Source organism: Mirounga leonina, unplaced genomic scaffold (assembly GCF_011800145.1).
Source record: "Mirounga leonina isolate KUSES-001 unplaced genomic scaffold, KU_Mleo_1.0 Mir_153, whole genome shotgun sequence".
Classification (NCBI taxonomy): Eukaryota; Metazoa; Chordata; class Mammalia; order Carnivora; family Phocidae; genus Mirounga; species Mirounga leonina.
In genome coordinates, this window is record NW_023270387.1 from 41,558,524 (window position 1) to 41,580,061 (window position 21,538).

General features: G+C 38.8%; 1 protein-coding gene and 1 pseudogene across 1 annotated transcript in view; one reads left to right on the top strand and one right to left on the bottom strand.

The window, feature by feature from the left end:
* The window catches only part of FOLH1B (folate hydrolase 1B), a 68,615-nt gene that overhangs the window by 16,861 nt on the left and 30,216 nt on the right, over positions 1-21,538 (bottom strand). Inside the window, exons 7-12 of the mRNA XM_035009406.1 lie at positions 16,779-16,872; positions 12,562-12,660; positions 12,185-12,270; positions 10,589-10,708; positions 8,093-8,175; positions 3,394-3,457 (exon numbers count right to left, since the gene is read on the bottom strand). Coding sequence (XP_034865297.1) covers positions 3,394-3,457; positions 8,093-8,175; positions 10,589-10,708; positions 12,185-12,270; positions 12,562-12,660; positions 16,779-16,872 — 546 coding nt within the window. The remainder of the gene's footprint in view (positions 1-3,393; positions 3,458-8,092; positions 8,176-10,588; positions 10,709-12,184; positions 12,271-12,561; positions 12,661-16,778; positions 16,873-21,538) is intronic.
* On the top strand, positions 17,260-17,356 carry LOC118013571 (annotated as a pseudogene).

Consider the following 21,538-nt stretch of genomic DNA (forward strand, 5'->3'; position numbering starts at 1 on the left):
GCCACTGACATTTTTAAAAGCGATAAAGAGCTAGTAGGAGTGCAAACCAGAGAGTCAGAGAGGTAGTCTGGCAGCATGAATTACCACATAATGCACGTGTACCATGACCAAGCCATGATACTGTAGCTCTCCACTCTCCACTTATGTAGAAAAAGGCAAATAAACAAGATATTTACTGCAACAAATTGAAGCAATCTGACCATCAGCTGAAGAATTGAGACTTAAATTGCTCTGTTGAAAACACTGTAGAAGTTTTTGTTTTCAAGTGATAGATCTATATATAATGACATGGAAAGTTTTCCATAATATGCTGTTGAGTGGAAAAGAAGATGCAGAACCATGTAGCATGTAATATGTAATATGTAATGAAAACCTGTATAAGGTAGTGAGGGGCAACACAATGTAGTGGTTAGAAGGATAAAGTTGATCAGCTAGATTTGAGTCTCAGCTCAATCTTTTACTAGCTGTGTGACCTTGGTAAAGTTACTTAATCTCTCTGAATTGGACGTTTCCTCTTCTATACAAGGAAAATAATAAAAGTACCTACCTTACAGGATTATTGGATTAAATAAATATTTACATGTAAAGCACTTAAGACACCACCTTCAACACCACTGATGGTTTGTGTGAGCTAACCATCTATAGATGAATGTTAGTGTGATGGAAACATCTCAAATTGAGGACAGTAGCACCTTCGGAGAGAGGGCTGAGTTTGAGAGTAATATTAGTAAAGGTTTTTGCTTTATTTATAAATTTTGCATTTTACCATGAGAAAGCCAATGTATCACTTATTGTTTTATCTTAAAGATGAATATTTAACAAAATTTTAAATATAAAACAAAGTAAGATAAGTGGCATCCTAGTCATCGAGTAACATGGTGTCACGTGCTCTTGATCCTGAGAATTATGGGGAGACAATGCAGCATTTTAAGGCAGGGAGTGACATCATCAGCAAATTCCAATGATTAAAACCATTAAAAATCAAATCTTACAAACAAACCTAGCAACAAAGACATTATTCTACTTTTGAAAAATACACGTTTAAGTTCTTATTCTCTGTAGCAAAGGTGTTTCATCTGATTATGTGTTTCTAAGTAAGGGTAATAGTTCCAAGCTAATATTTTTCAACTTTTACTCTGTGAGAGGCACAGGTCTGGGAGTTTTGCAAATATTAGCCACTTTTGCCCTGATAAGAGCCTTGGAGATACGTACTCTTGGTAACTCTATTTTTAAATTTTTTTAAGTGTTTTTCCTTTTTTTTTTTTTTTTTTAAAGATTTTTATTTATTTATTCATGAGAGACAGAGAGAGAGAGAGGGGCAGAGGGAGAAGCAGGCTCCCTGCCGAGCAGGGAGCCCGATGCGGGACTCGATCCCAGGACCCTGGGATCATGACCTGAGCCGAAGGCAGACGCTTAACCATCTGAGCCACCCAGGCGCCCTTTTTTCCTTTTTTTGAAAGACTTTATTTCTTTATTTGTTTGAGAGAGTGAGCGAGAGAGGGAGAGCACAAGCAGGTGAGTGGCAGGCAGAGGGAGAGGGAGAAGCAGACTTCCCGCTGAGCAGGGAGCCCGATGCAGAACTCGAACCCAGGATCCTGGGATCATGACCTGAGCCGAAGGCAGATGCTTAACTGACTGAGCCACCCAGGCAGCCCGGTAACTCTAGAGGTGAGAAAACTGAGACATGATAAGTAAGTCACAACCTGAGGTCACACAACGAGGAAGTGGCAGTGCCACGAGGAAGGCCAGGCCCTTCACCACGAACGTAAGAGGAGGGCAGGATGGCTGAAATGCACTGCGTGAGCTACCTCCTAGGACGATGTAACTCAGAAAGGTGGACCAAGAAGATATGTACATGGCAGCATGTCTCCAGCAAAATGCAATGTCTCAATTACTGCTGATACGGAAAGTTTACTCCTACACTACAGGGAAGATTCTAAAAGCCCACCCTGCGTTCATTGACTCATTCATTTGCTGTACCTGTGCAACACGTGTTTCTTTAACAAGACATTGGGAAGCCATGAGTTATCAAGATCCTGTCTGTTCCAGGCTGAAGAAGACAGCCTAGTAACAGAAATAGTTTGTAAAGCAAATAGTTGTTTAGCCATGGCAGTGATGAGTGCTAAAGATGGGCTTGCCTGAAAAAGTAACAGTTCAGAGGAGGCTGTAAGGATAAGAATTAAACAGGTAGAGTGTGTTGCACAGACATCTGGTACTGAGAACAGCAGGTGCACTGTCCGGGAAGGAGCATATGGTCAAGAACAGAAAGATGAGTGGGTGTGGAGGATAGTGGCAATGGACTGCTTGATCTTGGAAATAGACCTGACGATGTCCTTTTGTTCAAATCTCTGCTTATCAAAAGCAAATACGTTCTTTTTTTTTTTTAAAGATTGTATTTATTTATTTGAGAGAGAGGGAATGAGAGACAGAGAGCATGAGAGGGGGGAGGGTCAGAGGGAGAAGCAGACTCCCTGCCGAGCAGGGAGCCCCTTGCGGGACTCCATCCAGGGACTCCAGGATCATGACCTGAGCCGAAGGCAGTTGCTTAACCAACTGAGCCACCCAGGCACCCGCAAATACGTTCTTTAAGGCCAGTCTTAAGTGTCATTTCTCAGGCTTTTCCTGAACTTGCTACTATTCTCTCCTCTGAACTCCTAGACCAGTCTGATTATAGCCTTTTTTTTAAATAGTAATATGATTTTTTTTTAGGATTTTATTTATTTATTTGAGAGAGAGAGAGAGACCTAAGCTGAGGTCAGACACTGGGCTGAAGGCAGGCGTTTAACCAACTGAGCCACCCAGGTGCCCATTTGGCCTTTTCATAGTACCTGCATATATTAGTATCCTAGACTAATTTATCATTTGTACTGAGCCACAAACTCCTGAGTGCAAGACTGTTCTTTACTAACCTCTTATTCCTTTGAAATACTGGAAAGTACATTATGGAGAGAAGTGCTCAATAACGATTCATTGAATTGGAAAAAAAATTAAGAAAAAATACTTGGACATCAGTATTTTTTTCCAAAATCTATATGCATGATATGATAAAACTAGGATTATATTTAAATTATACTTTTTGCTACCCCATTCTAAAACCATAGAAATCTTTAGTTCTATTATTTATTTATCCACTTAACAGGTATTTACGATCCCTAGCACAGACAAGAAAATCTGCCAGATGAAGCAAATCAGAGAGGGCTGCTTTCCCAAATTAGCACTCTTGGGCTTACAGCTGCTGTGAGGCAAGCGCACAGCCGGACCCACCAGCAGCAGAGTCCCTAACCACATGGACCGGATTTGCCTTCTTTACTGGAGCATCATTTATAAACTAAGTAGCTGCTACTAGTTCGTGTACTAGATCGCATCTTTTCCTATGAGACCAACGTTATTCACCTTCTATAGAAGAATCAGCATTAACATAGGCCACACCACGCTCTTGAAGGAGTCTGGAATTCTCCTATAATAAAAAAGAAAGAAAACCATAAACATATATCATAACCTCCCCCTAAAACAATGTACATCTACATGTGCTGTGTGGAGATATTTGAAACAAGCTGACCACAAAATTGATATATAAGATTCTGAAAACAGTTTGTTTGAAATAATTCCGATAAAGATTATTCTAAGAGATAACAAGCAAAACATTTTTAAGACTAAAATTTAAGATGAACCTACCCATATTCTTAATATGGTAAATAGAAAAGGAGTTGATTCCTTTAACCATGCCATGGTTTACCCTTCAAGAAATTCTCTTATCAAACCTGAATGACATAAGATAGAAACCCCTCAGTGGAAATCTTCCCATGAACATCTCCCTCTCAATCTCTCTCTCTCTCTCTTTTTTTAAAGTAAGCTTCAAGACCAGCGTGGAGCCCAACTAGGCTTGAACTTATGACCCTGAGATCAAGACTTGATCTGAGCTCAAGAATGGGACGCTTAACCCAACTGGCCCACGCAGGCGCCCCCCCCCCCCGCCATGAACATCTCTTTATTTAAGAGGAGAATCTCGCCTGATTCAATCATTTCAAATTTCAAATTTATGGGTTAAAAATATGTGGTTTCCATACTATACTCAGAAGCATGAAGTTCTTCTGTAGGATGACACCACCTACTGGTCAAGACTGATCATTGCACAATAGTAAAATGCTGACAAAACGTGTAGCAGGGTTTTTGGGGTTTTGTTGTTGTTGTTGTTGTTGTTGTTGTTGTTGTTGAGCTATCAAGTGGATTTTGAATCTCCAAAACATGTAATTTCCTAAGCATCCCGACAGTAAGAAAGGAAGTAGAAACAATATGCAACTTTAGGTGGTGAATCTGAAACAGACAAACCAAGAGGTTTCTCTCCCCCCACCTTTGGTTGTTTCCTAAATTCCACATATGGTATTCATCTTTCTCTGACTTATTTCGCTTAGCATTATACTCTCTAGATCCATCCATGTTATTGCAAATAGCAAGATTCTGTTCCTTTTTATGGCTGAATAATAATCCATTATATATATACATGTTTGTGTGTATATATGTGTGTGTATGTATGTGTGTGTGTGTGTGTGTGTATAAAATGAGATATATATATCTCACGTCTTCTTTATCCATTCATCTATTGATGGACACTTGGGCTGCTTCCATAATTTGGGTATTGTAAATAATGCTGCTATAAACATAGGGGTGCATATATCTTTTTGCATTAGTGTTTTTCGTATTATTTGAGTGGTGGAATTATTGGATTATATAGTAACTCTATTTTTAATTTTTTAAGGAACCTCCATACTGGTTTCCACAGTGTGGACCAGTTTGCATTCCCACCAACAGTGCATGAGAGTTCCTTTTTCTCCACATTCTTGCCAACACTTTTGTTTTTGATTTTAGACATTCTGGCAGGTCTGAGGTGATATCTCATTGTGGTTCTGATTCCCATTTCCCTGATGAAGAGTGATGTTGAGCATTTTTTCATGTGCCCATTGGTCATCCATATACCTTCTTGGGGAAATGTCTGTTCATGTTTTCTGCTCATTTTTTAATCAGATTGGTTTTTGTGTGTTGAGTTGCTCAGTTTTTTTTTTTTTGTTTTTTTTTTTGAGTTGCTCAGTTCTTTATTTATTTTGGATACTAACCCTTTATTAGGTAAGTCATTTGCAAATATCTTCTCCTATTTGGTAGGCTGTCTTTCAGTATTGTTCATTGTTTCCTTTGCTGTTCAGAAGGTTTTTATTTTGATATAATCTCAATAGTTTGTTTTTGTCTCCCTTGCCTCAGGGAAGGCATTATTGAACATGATGTCAGCTGTGGGTTTTCATATATGGTCTTTATTATGTTGAGGTATGTTCCCTCTAAACCTACTTTGTTGAGGGTTTTCATCATAAATGGATGTAGTACTTTGTCAAAAGCTTTTTCTGCAACTACTGAAATGATTATATGGTTTTTATCCTTTCTCTTGCTAATGTATCACATTGGTTGATTTGCAAATATTGAACCACCCAGGATTAAATCCCACTTAATTGTGGTGAATGTTTTTTAAATGTATCATTGGATTCAGTTAGCTAATATTTTGTTGAGGATTTTTGCATCTATGTTCATCAGAGATATTGGCTTGTAGTTCATTTTGTGTAGTGTCCTTATCTGGTCTTGGTATCAGGGTAATCTTGGTCTCATAGAATGAATTTGAAAGCTTTCTTTCCTCTTCTATTTTATGGATTAGTTTGAAAAGAATAGGTATTAACTCTTTTTAAAATTTTTGGTAGAATTCATCTGTGAAGCTATCTGGTCCTGGACTTTTGTTTGTTGGGAATTTTTTGATTACTGATTCAATTTCATTGCTAGTAATTGGTCTATTCAAGTTTTCTATTTCTTCCTGATTCAGTTTTGATAAATTATATAAATTATATGTTTCTTTTTTTTAAGATTTTATTTATTTATTTGACAGAGAGAGAGAGGCAGTGAGAGAGGGAACACATGCAGGGGGAGTGGGAGAGGGAGAAGCAGGCCTCCCGCCGAGTAGGGAGCCTGATGTGGGGCTCAATCCCAGGACCCTGGGATCATGAGCTGAGCTGAAGGCAGATGCTTAATGACCGAGCCACCCAGGTGCCCCAAATTATGTTTCTAAGAATGTATCCATTTCTTCTTGGTTGTCCAGTTTGTTGGCACATATAATTTTTCATAATATTTTTCATAATATTCTTTTATAATCCTTTGTATATCTGTGGTGTTGGTTGGTATTTCTCCTCTTTCATTCCTGATTTTGTTTGAGTCCTCTCTTTTTTTTGATGAGTTTAGCTAAAGGTTTATCAATTTTATTGATCTTTTCAAAGAAGCAGCTCCTGGTTTCATTGAGCTGCTGTATTGTTTGTTTTGTTTTGTTTTGTTTTTTTAGTTTCTATTTCGTTTATTTCTGCTCTAATCTTTATAGTTCCCTTCCTTCTACTGATTTGGGGTTTTGTTTGTTCTTCTTTTTATAGTTTTTTTAGATGTAAGGTTAGGTTTTTTATCTGAGATTTTTCTTGCTTCTTAAGGTAGACCTGTATTGCTATAAACTTCCCTCTTAGAACAGCTTTTGCTGCAACCCAAAGATTTTGGACAATTGTGTTTTCATTTTCATTTGCTTCCATGTATTTTTTGATTTCCTCTTTCATTTCTTGGTTGACCCATTCATTGTTTAGTAGCATGTTATTTAACCTCCATGTATTTGTGCTCTTTCCAGATTTTTTTTGTGGTTGACTTATAGTTTCATAGTGTTCTGGTCAGAAAAAGATGCATGGTATGACTTCAATCTTTGTGAATTTGTTGAGGCTTATTTTGTGACCTAATATATGATATATTCTGGAGAACGTTCCATGTAAACTTGAAAAGAATGTGTATTCTACTGTTTTAGGATGGAACATTCTGAATGTATCTGTTAGATCCTTCTGGTCCAAAGTGTCATTCAAAGCAACTATTTCCTTATTGATTTTCTGCTTGGATAATCTATCTTTTGATGTAAATGGGGTGTCAAAGTCTCCTACTATTACTGTATTACTATCAATTAGTTCCTTTATGTTTGTTGTTAACTGCTTTATGTATTTGGGTGCTCCCATGTTGGGTGCCTAAATACTTACAATTGTTTTATCTCCTTGTTGGATTGTTTCTTTTATGATTATACAGTGTCCTTCTTTGTCTCTTGTTATAGTCTTTGTTTTAAAGTCTATTTTGTCCAATATAAGTATTGCTACCCCAGATTTCTTTTCACATCCATTTGCACAAATGTTTCTCCATCCCTTCATTTTCAGTTGGCATTTGTCTCTATAGAGTCTAAAATGACTTGTAGGCAACATTTAGATGGGTCTTGCTTTTCTACCCATTCTGCTTTTTGTCTTTTGATTGGAATGTTTAGTCCATTTACACTCAAAGTAATTCTTGATAGGGATGAACTTATTGACATTTTGTCACTTGTATTATGGTTGTTTTTATAGTTCCTCTCTGTTCCTTTCTTCTTTGGCTCTCTTCTCTCACGGTTAGTTGGCTTTCTCTAGTCATATATTTGGATTCCTGTCTCTTTATTTTTTGCATATCCATTACTGGTTTCTGATCTGTGGTTACTATTTGGTTTGTGTACAACATCTTCTGTGTAAAGTAAAATTACTTCCAAAGGGGCCTATCAAATATTCTGCAGTGAGACTTCCTGCCTCATTTTTACCATGATTTAATTTAGAGTCAGTCATATAAGGAACATGAATGTGAAAAGTGTACCTTAATGTTCAGGCTCAAGGAGGGATTTAAATGTGGTTAGCTTTAGGAGCTAATCTGGAAAGGACAATAGAAAAAATGGTATCTTATTTTGATGTTTGGTTTCTAGTGAATTTACTTATTTACTGTCACACTCCCAGAAAATGAAGATTGATCATTTTGACAAGTGACATTAAGTGGCTTCAAAGTTCAAGCCAAACAGGTCTTTAATACAAAGAGACGGTTATTTTTAAACATGGATGCGTTGTTTCAGATTTTGGAAATAAGTCTGAATACGTCCTCACTGAAATCACTTGTTATTTTTACATCCTTGAGAATTAAGTCCTAACTGCTTCGCTGTAATGAAAATTTATATTGTAGCAAATTATCAACTAACCTCTGCCCACTCAGTAGAACCAAGAAGACCAAATTCTTCCGCATCCCAGCTTGCAAACAAAATTGTTCTTCTAGGTCTCCATCCTAAAATATATGTGTAAACACATTAATGCTGGGACAATACATAATATATCCAAGATATTGTACAACTCCACAGAAAAACAACACTAAAACTTCATTGGTTGTTTAGGAAAGGTGAACTCTGGTGAGAATTTTTACTTATATGATTTCCTTTCGTGAGATTTTTAAAGCTGATTTGTCAATACAAAAGAGCACATTTGCACTGAAAAGGGGGAAAATGTAGACACAGCAAAAATTCTGTGAGGTCATAATATTTGAATTGGTGTATAATGATTGGATACACACAGGCAGCCATCTGGTTCTGCAGCTGCCCGGAGAGAAAGAAGAAAGTGCTAGATGTGGTCTGTGTTCTGAGAGCAGATAAAACTGAGAGAAAACTCCTTACAACCCTTCCACGTTCTGGCATTGCACAAACAATTGTTCAGTGTCAGCTGGTTGTGTGATTTCACTCCCTTCTCTGCCAGCATTCGTCAACAGAAGCTCTGTTAGCAATACCGAAGTCTGTGGCCGCTACAGTAACTCAGCACCACTCAACAAGGAGGTGATACGGCTGGGACTTAGAAACACTGACCTTGGAGTTCAAGAAAGATCTTATTTCAATTACCAGTTCTTTCACTTACTAGCAGTAGGACTGAGGGGAAGTTATGCAAGCTTCCTCAGTTTCCCTTTCTTCATCTGTACCCCAGGAGGAGCAAGGTAGAGATGAAGATACTACTTGATTTGGGGGAAGACTGAATGGAGTCATGTTTACAAATACAGCACTTCATATGTGCTCCCAAAACTTGTCATTATTTTAGTAAACAGTTCACTTGTGCTTAACAAGAATATGTATCCCTACAGCTGAGTCCAGTGTTTTACTTTTGTCAAGTTTGTTCATGATATTATTCAAATTTCCTATAAGTTGTTATTCCTCATCACTGCATTCTCTTGGCATGCTATCATTGTCACTGTGATGTTTTGTATTCATCATAGGGAGTCTTACTGCAAAATCATGGCATTTTTTTGGACTACTCTTAAACACTAGCTAATTCATGAGCTATGTAGATTCAAGCCTTCATGATTCTGTGTTCTTTTTTTTTTTTTTTTAAAGATTTTATTTATTTATTTGACAGAGACACAGCTAGAGAGGGAACACAGCAGGGGGAGTGGGAGAGGGAGAAGCAGGCTTCCCGCCGAGCAGAGAGCCCGATATGGGGCTCGATCCCAGGACTCCAGGATCATGACCTGAGCCGAAGGCAGACGCCTAACGACTGAGCCACCCAGGCGCCCCATGATTCTGTGTTCTTAAAATGCAAGAGAGCTGTGTAGAAAAAAAGAAAAGAGCCCTTTACCATTTTGTTTTAAAGAGAAACATGGCTTTGTGGATGGGTAGCCAGAAATTTGAGTTGAAACCCTGGTTCTCTGACCTGCCACATACTAGGTACACCACACACTAGCTATACAACTGGATTCTATAAACCTTGATTAGCTTATTGGTGAAACGAGAACAGAAATAACTAGACTTCTCCCTGGTTGCTAAGAGTTCAAAATAGAGAGCACTCGAAAACACTGGTTCTCTGAGGAAACTCGAGCACCATGCAAACTTAATATATTTTTTGCCATTGTTTTTATTGTTGCTAAAAAAAAAAAAAAAAAAAAAAAAAAAAAACAAAACCTGGATCACATTTCCAGCCCCAAACCCTCATTTGCAGGGTCAGTACACAGCGCGGTTTTCTGCTCTCAAGGCGTAATTTATTTTAAAAAGCAGCCATTTGAACTCAATCTTATCTTTGTTTTCATAAGACGATTCTAAAATGATTGAAGCAATTGTGCTAGGAGGAGAAACCTAAATCTCAGGAGAACAAACCAAGGCTGGGGGTGTGGGAATGCAAACATCAAACTTTTGAGACATCCTATTAGGCAGCGAGACCAGTACTTTTCTGAGAAAGCTTCCATCTCCTTACTTGGGACACTTGACCTGACGTGTGAGGCCAGAAGGGCCCAAGGAACTTTTGCTCACAGTTCTCTGATCAGGACACTTTGGCCTATGACCTATTTTGGTTTGTCCTCTCCTGTGAAGAAACCCATTTCTACCTTCTTTGTTGTCAAGAGCAACCTCTAACAGCAGAATTCCTTTATTTTAGATTATAATTTTATGAATATCAATAATGTAAACATTATTCTATAAATAAGCAAAAGTAAATAAACAATATAATTAACTAACCCACATGACTAATATAGCCACTAGTTATTGAAAGCTGTTCTATGCCAGTAGGTATTACTAAGTACTCGATACTACTAAGGTGGTATACTTTGCACACATCCTCTCAGGCGACCCTTCACACAATCATGTGAAAACGTGGTAATTTTACACACTTTACAGAGGACTACACTGAGATTCAGAGAGGTTGATCTTTTTACTTTCTGTTTATATTACCTTCTTTTTTCAGTGTTCCAAAACTCCTCACAATTTCATGAACAACAGCTGCTCCGCTCTGAGGGTCAATGCCACCAAACACCCATGAGTCACGGTGACCTCCAAGAATGACATATCTGTCTAGAAAGCATCATTGCAGAATTACTTGTCATTCCAGGTCAACAACGGAGCAAATTGCAAATGACTCAAGAGCATCCAAACAGAGAGCATTCGCGACTCCAAGAAAGATACCAAGGTTCCTGAAGACTTGTGTAAATATACCTATTTTGTTCTGATTTTGATGTATGAAGAAAATATGAATGTGATAAGCAAAGGTATACTTCAACGTATGATAGTAATCACAAGTATAGAGGTAATGATAAGTATAGAAGGATAGAAATGATTCCATCCACCTCTCTTTATAATTCTCTTACTCCTCTCTTACCTACTTGTCACTTTGCTTCCAGTATTTTCAGAGTAAGAGAACGCAGTGGCCACATAGTAGGTTCTCCACTTCCTAATCCTTCTGGTCAATTTTCAAGGTACAGCTCAGTGATTTTCCTCCTCTATGACTCCTTCCTAGCTTCCAAATGGGAGGGAACTGCTCCCACGATCCAGCCCTCAGAGCAATCCTATCATATCTGACCAACAGTTACCACACTTGAATGTATGGTTCCTTGTTCTCATTTTATCCCTTCATCCCTCATGCCTAATACAGAGCCAGCACAAAATAGGTACTCAGGAAGATTCAATGAATTGCCCCTTATATATTATTTAGTACTCACTGAAAGCATACCAGTATTCTTTATCACTGAAAGAAAGCTTTGGCTGCTTCTAAAAAAATATGTATAATGACTGTTGGTAACAAATATATAACCATAATTCCTAAGGAATTCAAACATAATGAAGTAAGACTATTTATAAAAAGTATTAATCTGTAGGTCATCTGAAATTCTGTGGAAATCATGCGTCTATATATCTTATTAACTTCAATGGAAAATAAAACCATGTAAAGGATTCATTAATTCAAGGTTACCTTAATTTTCTTTCCTTTTTTTAGAGAGTGAGCGCACATGAGCCGGGTTGTGCAGAGAATCTTATGCTGGCCGTGGAGCCCGACACGGGGCTCAATCTCACGACCCTGACATCAGGACCTGAGCTGAAATCAAGAGTTGGATACTTAACCGACTGAGCCACCTAAGTACCACAAGGTTACCTGAATTTTCTAAGAATGTTATCTTTTATATAGATGCTTGTAGCTATCATGAAGATATTTCCCCAAGCAAAATATGTGGTAAACTAATCCAGAAAACCCTGAGAAAATACCTCAAAATGACCTCTTCCTGCCCTTGCTCCCTTGATCATTTAATTGAAGCATGCACAGCTTAACATTAACTAACCTTGGGCATCTAACCAGCCTAGCCCCACATTTCCTTTTCTTCACAACACGTATCACAATACAAAATTACCTCATATTTATGTATTCTGTGTTTGTGTAAGTTCCATTAGGGCAAAGAATTGCTGTGCTCTGTTCACCCTACGTTCCCAGAGCTCAGAGGAGTACCTGGCCCAGAAGAATTGTTCAATCGATATTTGCTGAGCAAATGATTAATTTACCTGGTTCTACTGCTCCTCTGAGAGTTCCAATCACATTGTAGATTCTTGTCACTTTGTTGTTAGAATGGATGTGCATCTTGACTTTTCTAAAGCAAAAATAAAGGACACATTCTGAAAACACTGGTTAACGCTTTGCCACGCACAGTTTTTTTTAACTCTTACATCATTTTAAAGATTTCTAAATGTACATATGCAAGAATTCCATTGTTCCGTTGTCCAATACCAATAAGGTAAGTGTACTCCCGTCTACAACCTGTGGTTTTGTTTCCTGCCAGTACTAGATATATTTTATTTTTTTAATCATCCTCTGTAATTATTTTTTTGAAAAAAAGATTTCCTTCCCCAAAAGAGAGTTACAATAGAAACAGTCTCTTAACCTTGTAGAAAAGTTGCCAATAAAGCCAGGTCCAACATTGTAGGGCACGTGGAGATTTCCTTTCCAGTTGCTATCTGGCGGCGCTGCCCCACCCATTTTCCTGTTGAATGCAAAAAGTATTATCAGCTGAAGGAACATTTTGTAGCTAACAGTTAAAATGTCAGTGAGCTTGCTTTCTTGAGTGCCTGCTCGTAACGGTCTCTATGAGTCAGGGATATGCCATTTCCCCCTTCCTACGCATCTGGCTCCCTGCTCAGCGGGACCCCTGCTTCTCCCTCTCCCACTCCCCCTGCTTGTATTCCCTCTCTCGCTGCGTCTCTCTCTGTCTCCGTCAAATAAATAAAAAAAAAAAAAAAAAGAAGTTAATCAGAAGAAGATACATATAAAGCCAACTATAATATAAAACAAAACAAGACAAATGATAGAGAAAGTTGTAAAGAATATAGACAAAAGAAAGCTTGATTTAGCTTATGGGATCATGAACAACTTTCTAGAGGTTTTACTTGTCTGAATTTTAAAGGATGAGTTAAGATCTCAGCATGGGAAGGTGACGTGGAGAGCGTTCCATGTACAAAGTATGGTATAAAGAGGTACAGATGCAGAGAAGTATAGAGGAAGTGTAAGGCATGGTGATTGTTTTGGCTGTACTATAAGATGACTATAAGATGCTATAAGATGACAGAAGCTTGAAAAGGAGTAAAACTTTGCTTCTGGAAAAATGGAGATGTGCTTTACCCTATTCTTCCTGCTAAGTACAACTAAATCCTCTGGACCATAAGTGTATAGAAAACAAACATTAGGCTCTGAAGGGTGGAGAGAAGAAAACACACTAGCTTGGGACCTCAGAGTACAAGAAAAGACCCAGTGGTGAGTTCCTTCAGTTTCCTTTTTGGTATATCTACCCCAGACTTAGAGCTGAAAAAGCTGGCAAGCCAGAAATATCCGGTGGCACATCTGGAACACTCTATCTGATGACAGCTGAACACACATTCTTTTCAAGTCCATATGGAATATATTACCAGGATAGACTATATATTAGGCTGTGAAATGAGTCTAAATAAATTTAAATGACTGATATCATGCAACCCTTTAATTATATAATCTGTTTATTAATCCAACTACAAAAGAAATAATTTAGCAATCAATAACAGATGGGAATTTGGGAAATATGAAAATATATGGAAATCAAACAGCTGCCTCCTAAATACCCAATGGCTGAAAGAAAAAAATCACAAGAGTAATTAGAAAATACTTGGTGATGAATGGAAATGAAGACACAACATATCAAAACTTACGGGATTTAGCTAAAGCAGTGCTTGGAGAGAAATGTATGGCCATAAACACCTATATTTAAGAAGTAGAAAGACATCAAATCAATAAACTAGACTTCCACCTTAAAAAACTGGACAATAAAGAGCAAACTAAGCTTGTATCAAGCATGAGAAAGGAAAAAATAAAGATTGTAACAAAAATAATTAGAGAATAGAGGAAAGAAATAGAGAAAACCCATGACACCAAAAGTTGATTCTTTGAGACAAGATCAACAAAATTGACAAATAATAGCATGATAGATGCTATTATTATTACTTCATTATTGTTGGTGTTGCTATCATAATACTAGTAGTTACTCGGGGAGGCAAATGAAAGCCATATAATCACATTCCCTTCAGTATAGATGGGAATCCCTCCCACCCAAGTAAATGTGGTTTTGCTTTACTTTAACTCACATCTCATCAACTTTTATTGAAATTCTCAGCACTCTTGGGCCATTATATGATTTTATATCTCTCCTTGTCTTCTCACACATTTATTAAGAAATTCTCATTTTATGATGTATCCAACTTATAAAACATCTTTTCCAATTAATACATAATGTTAAATGGCTAACCGTGGGCGCCTGGGTGGCTCAGTTGGTTAAACGACTGCCTTCGGCTCAGGTCATGATCCTGGAGTCCCGGGATCGAGTCCCGCACCGGGCTCCCTGCTCAGCAGGGGGTCTGCTTCTCCCTCTGACCCTCCCCCCTCTCATGCTCTCTGTCTCTCATTCTCTCTCTCTCAAATAAATAAATAAAATCTTTAAAAAAAAAATGGCTAATCGTTTGTGGGCATCTGAGAATTGACTATCAGGGACAATGAGCATACTTCTAACCTAAGTGTGCAGAGGGAGTAAATTTACACAGTAAAATTCATAAACAAATTATATGTTCTTTGAAAAAAATTATAAGACTAAATTCCAATCATGTAGAATGTTTCATTATAACTTGGAAAGTACAGAAGATGAAATAGGAGAGGGGCCCAACTGGCTCAGTTGGTGGAGCATGCGACTCTTGATCTCAGGGTTGTGAGTTTGAGCCCCACATTGGCTGTAGGAATTGCTTAAAAATAAAGTCTTTAAAAAAAAAAAAGAAAAGAAATAGGAGCTGTCTTCCTGCTTTTAATATATAAAGATCATCTCCTATTTCCAAGTAGATTGTGCTTCCAAAGTTCATTTTTAATTATGGTGTTTTCAAAGCAAAATGCACTTTTCCATGGAAGTTATGTTATAAATGGTGACTGCATTTACAAGATGGCTTAAAGAAGCTAGTACATTAGAGACAAACTACATTTGTGATTTTTTCCAATCAAGTAATTCTAAGTCCACATTTAGGATATAGCTGACATTGACCTACTTAATCTAAGGAGCAGTCAAATGGTAGACATAGTTAAGTACACCTCAAATCAATTCTATATGATCTTTCCTTCTTTCTTTTCATGCACTCTTTTTCTAATTACAAAGATAATACAGGCTTATTTTAAAAAAAACTTTTACATAAATGAGATCATTCTCTCTATATGTTTCTGCATATCTATATATAGATATATCTATATATATCTAGATATCTAGATAAATCTGCCATTTCCACTTAGTAGTATAGCATAAGTGTGTTTCCATATCATTAAATATTCTTGCACAACATATATTTTAATGGATCCATGCACATCATAGCTAGTGATGTATCTGACTACTTACCAATTATTAAAGATATGTGTTATTTACAGTTTTCCACTATTATAAGTTATGTTACAATCACTTTCAACTTTTAAATATCACAAATATTTAGACTTTACAAATATGTTTAGATAAACACATAACCATGGTGCCCTCAAAAGTTGTGCCTGAATACTGAATTCTAACCCATGTGGCAAAGCTAAGAGCCCAAAAGGAAAAGAGACCAAGGTGCTATTCCTAAATCCACTTCTCCGAATCCCTCCACTGCTCCAAATGTCAGCCTCCCCAAAGGAAGGCCCTGCATTAGGTCATAAAAAGTCTTCTTATAGAGACTGGAATAAATTGATTAAGAATGCCTTCTTATTTGAGAAAAGGTACTATCTGGCCAGATGCTTCTCTCACAATTCTACTTATAGAGAAGTCATGTTCTCTCCCTCCTAAAGGACACTGGACAAGAAGGGACATGCAGACGGGAGAAAGCAGGGCAGGAAAGGGGAAAGGGTTGCAATGTCAGGAAAGCAGAGGGGGAAGAGGAATAGAGAGGAAAATAAAATGGAATTGCTCTTACACTGTGTTATTCCAGGTCACCCAAGTCATGGATAATACGAGGATGAGATGAGTAAGATATTTCTTAGGGGAAAAGCCTGTGAGAGAAATAGCAAGGCGGCGGGGGGGGGGGGGGCACGGCAAGGCTGAAAAAGCCAACAGACTGCAATGTAGGTCTCACGTGGGGTGCAGGAGAAAGAGAAGGAAGGAAATGGTGGTGGGTGGTGGCGTCTAGTTGGGCAAGCCTGCCGTGGAATCCTGAGCCAAAGTTTCCGATGAGAGGAGCCCTGCGCCTCCCAGTGATGAGCCTGTTTTAGTTGTCCCTGCTGCAACCAGTCACTGACTGGGAATGCCTGTGGGAAGCAAGGCCTTGATACAAACAGGGTGAGAGATTTCAAAGCGCAGTAGCTAGCGCCACTGATCAATCATGTCCCTACAGGTGGAGAACTGAAAGTCTCATTTTCATAACCGTCACACACTGGATACCACTACATAACGTAAATTCCAGAATAGAACCACTCTTCTTTAAAATGGTGACAAAATTATAGGTTCTACCATCTAAGAGAATTTCAGCATTCCTTAATGTTGAAGAAATATTCAGATGTTGAATATTGCCGGTAGTTGAAGACTGCCAATAAAGAGAAATATCCAAACAGCCATCTGTTTGTTGCTAACAAACTTACTCCAGGAGCTTCTGTGCATCATAGTATCCAATTGGATGAACAGGAATGTTTGGAAGACCAACAGCCTCTGTGATTTCACGTCTATAAGCGTATTCTGAAAAAAGTGGAACACACGTTAGTAGAAATTCAGTCCCTTTCAAAAGTTTGTCTGTAAATCACCTTAAACACTACTAGCATCTACTAGAACTGTCATAATAAAAAGACAATTTTGAATGTCAGTATGTGGAGCAACTGAAACTCTCCTACCTACCTTGCAAGAGTGTAAAAACACTTTGGATAACTCTTTTGAAAAGTAAGGTTATACAGAATTGTGCATGAGGACATGGCAATTACTCTCCTAGGTATTTCCCCAATGAAGAAGAAAATACATGTACACAAAAAGACAAAATTGTACAAAATTGTTCATAGCAGATGCATTCGGGCAGCCAAACACGGGACATGGTACAGATGTCTGTCAAAAGGAGCAGGAATAAACAATCGGGTGCAGCACATATACTAAACTTGGAACAATACAGAGAAGATTAGTATGTCTGCTGTGCAAGGATGACATGTAAATTCATGAAGTGATCCATTAAAAAAAAATAAAAACAATCTGTAGTATAATCACACAGTAGAATTCTACTCAGCAATTAAAAGGAACAAACAATTAGTACACACAATAACACGGATAAATCTTAAATCATTATACTGAACAAAAGCAGCAAGGTACAAAAGAATAGACACTGGGGGTGTCTGGGTGGCTCAGTCTTTAAGCATCTGCCTTTGGCTCAGGTCATGTTCTCAGGGTCCTGGGATCGAGCCCCGCTTAGGGTACCCTGCTCAGTGGGGAGTCCGCTTCTCCCTTTCCCCTCTACCCTTCCCCCACCTTGTGCTCTCTCTCTTTCTCAAATAAATAATATCTTTAAAAAGAGAGAGAGGGGGGCGCCTGGGTGGCTCAGTCGTTAAGCGTCTGCCTTTGGCGCAGGTCATGATCTCAGCGTCCTGGGATCGAGCCCCACATCGGGCTCCCTGCTCAGCGGGAAGCCTGCTTCTCCCTCTCCCTCACTTGTATTCCCTCTCTCGCTGTGTCTCTCTCTGTCAAATAAATAAATAAAATCTTTAAAAAAATAAAAAAATAAAAAAAATAAAAAGAGAGAGAGGAAGGAAAATTAGAAAATATTGGCAAGATGGTGGAGGAGTAAGAGACCTGGATTTCATCTGGTCCCAGGAATTCAGCTGGATAGGGATCAAACCATTCTGAACACCTACGAACTCAACAGGAGATCAAGGAAAAGAATAGCAACAACTCTCTAAACAGAAAAGCGACCACTTTCTGGAAGGTAGGATGTATGGAGAAGGGAATCCGAGGCAATCTTCGGGAGGATAGACGGCGGGGGAAGGGGCCTCCATCGGCCACTTCTTGCAAGTGGAAGATCAGCAGAGCGCAAAATCGGAACTTTTAGAAGTCAGCTCCGCTGAGAGACGTCACTCCAGTGGCTAAGCAGGGGATGGAACCCTCACGGGACAGTGTGGTCTCAGGACCCTCAGGGTCGAGGAAAGACTGGGTGGGGGTGCCTGAGTGCGGCAGAGCTCCCAGGTATCGGAGCGGGGAAGCCGGCTGCAGAGACGGAGCCAAGGAGTGGGCTCTCAGCTTGGGGTTGCCATAAACTGTGATCCTCGGTGCAGCAGGGCCACTGCTCCTCCAGCAAGGACCCAACAGGCAGCAGATCCAGGGAGACTCCCCTTCCTCCCCGGGGAGGACTGGCACAGGAGTGCACCACAGGGATCTACGGGGTTTGGAGACTTCACCTGGGGTCGGATGCCAGAGATAGAAACACTCAGTCACAGGCCGGGTGAGCACAGAGTGCAGCCAGAGACCGGGGAAACAGGAGTGACTGACTGCTTTTCTCTCGGGGCACACAGCGGGGCCCCCAGTTCTCACTCCTCCGGATCGGAGACTGGGAGGCCGCCATTTTCACCCTCGTCCTCCAAAGGTGTACGGAAAGCTTGCAGGGAACAAAAGCTCCCGAGAGCAAACCGAAGCAGATTACTTAGCCCGGACCAATGGCGGGGCAATTCCGCCTCTGGCAAAGACATTTGGAAACCACGGCAACAGGCCCCTCCCCCAGAAGATCAGCAAGAACAGCGGGCCAAGACCACATTTACGGATCAATGAGAACGGCAGAACTCCAGCGCTAGGGGAATACTGCACATAGAATTCATGGCTTTTTCCCCATGGTTCTTTACTCTTTAAAAGTTAATTTTTTTTAACTCTTTTCTTTTTTCTTTTTTTTTTTGAATTTTTCTTTTTCCCATTTTCAACCAAAATTGTATCAATCCCTTTTTTAAAAAACATTTTTTATTTTTCATTTTTAGAGTCATATTCTATCCCTTCATATTAGTTGCCCTTATTTTTGGTGTATATATATATATATAAGTTGTTCTCTCTTTAAAATTTTGAGATACAGTTTCTTCTAACAGATCAAAATATACCCTAAATCTCTAGTGTATGGCTTTGTTCTAGTCTCCTGCCTGATCACATTCTCTCACTTTTTTTTTAAACCTCTTTTCTTTTTTCAACCAACTTCTTATCTTATCAATTCCTTTTATAAAATCTTTTATAACTTTCATCTTTATAGTCATATTCCATGCCTTCATCATATTAACCCTTATTTTTGTACATATATAAGTTTTTCTTTCTTTAAAATTTTGGGAGGCACTTTCTTCTAACAGACCAAAATACACCCCAAATCTAGTGTGTGGCACTGATCTATGCACCAGCCTGATCATATTTGATCATATTCTGTTTTTTTTGTTTTGTTTTGTTCTGCTTTTGTTTGTCTTTATATTTTTCTTTTTCTTTTTCTCTTTTTTCTTTCTTTCCCTTTCTTTTCCCCCGGTTTCAGGTGTCTTCTGATTTGTTTAGTGTATATTTTCTGGGGACGTTGTTACCCTGTTAGCATTTTGTTCTCTCATTCATCTATTCACCTCTGGACAAAATGACAAGATGGAAAATACCACCTCAACAAAAAGAACAAGAGGCAGTACCAACTGCCAGGGACCCAACCAACATGGACATTAGTATGCTGTCGGAACTAGAGTTCAGAAAGATGACTTTAAAGATACTAGCTGGGCTTGAAAAAAGCATGGAAGTTATTAGAGAAATGCTTTCTGGAGAAATAAAAGAACTAAAATCTAACCAAGTCGAAATCAAAAAGGCTATTAATGAGGTGCAATCAAAAACGGAGGCTCTAACTGCTAGGATAAATGAGGCAGAAGAGAGAATCAGTAATATAGAAGACCAAATGATGGAAAATAAAGAAGCTGAGAAAAAGAGAGATAAACAACTACTGGATCACAAGAGCAGAATTCCAGAGATAAGTGATACCATAAGACGAAACAACATTAGAATAATTGGGATCCCAGAGGAAGAAGAAAGAGGGAGAGGGGCAGAAGGTATATTGGAGCAAATTATAGCAGAGAACTTCCCTAATTTGGAGAAGGAAACAGGCACCAAATTCAGGAAGCACAGAGAACCCCTCTCAAAATCAATAAAAATAGGTCAACACCCTGATATCTAATAGTAAAAATTACCAGTCTCAGAGACAAAGAGAAAATCCTGAGAGCAGCTCGGGAGAAGAGATCTGTAACCTAAAATGGTAGAAACACTGGATTGGCAACAGACCTATCAACAGAGACCTGGCAGGCCAGAAAGGACTGGCACGATATCCTCAGAGCACTAAATAAGAAAAATATGCAGCCAAGAATACTATATCCAGCTAGGCTGTCAATGAAAATAGAAGTACCGATAAAAAGCTTCCAGGACAAACAAAAACTAAAGGAATTTGCAAACACGAAACTAGCCCTACAAGAAATCTTGAAAGGGGTCCTCTAAGCAAAGAGAGAGCCTAAAAGCAACATAGACCAGAAAGGAATACAGACAATATACAGTAACAGTCACCTTACAGGCAATACAATGGCACTAAATTCATATCTTTGATTAGTTACCCTGAATGTAAATGGGCTAAATGCCCCAATCAAAAGACACAGGGTATCAGATTGGATAAAAAAACAAGACCCATCGATATGCTGTCTGCAAGAGACTCATTTAAGAGCCAAAGACACCCCCAGACTGAAAGTGAAGGGGTGGAAACCCATTTACCATGCTAATGGACACCAAAAGAAAGCTGGGGTGGCAATCCTTATATCAGGCAAATTAGATTGTAAACCAGACTGTAATAAGAGATGAGGAAGGACACTATACACTACTTAAAGGGTTTATCCAACAGGAAGATCTAAGAATTGTAAATACCTATGCCCCTAACATGGGAACAGCCAGTTATATAAGTCAATTAATAACGAAAGCAAAGAAACACATCGACAACAATATAATAACAGTGGGGGATTTTAACACCCCCCTCACTGAAATGGACAGATCATCTAAGCAAAAGATCAACAAGGAAATAAAGACTTTAAATGACACACTGGACCAAAAGGACTTTACAGATATATTCAGAACATTCCATCCAAAAGCAACAGAATACACATTCTTCTCTAATGCCCATGGAACATTCTCCAGAATTGATCACATCCTAGGTCACAAATCAGGTCTCAACTGGTACCAAAAGATTGGGATCATTCCCTGCCTATTTTCAGACCACAATGCTTTGAAACTAGAACTCAATCACAAGAGGAAAGTCGGAAAGAACTCAAATACATGGAGGCTAAAGAGCATCCTACTAAAGAATGAATGGGTCAACCAGGAAATTGAAGAAGAATTT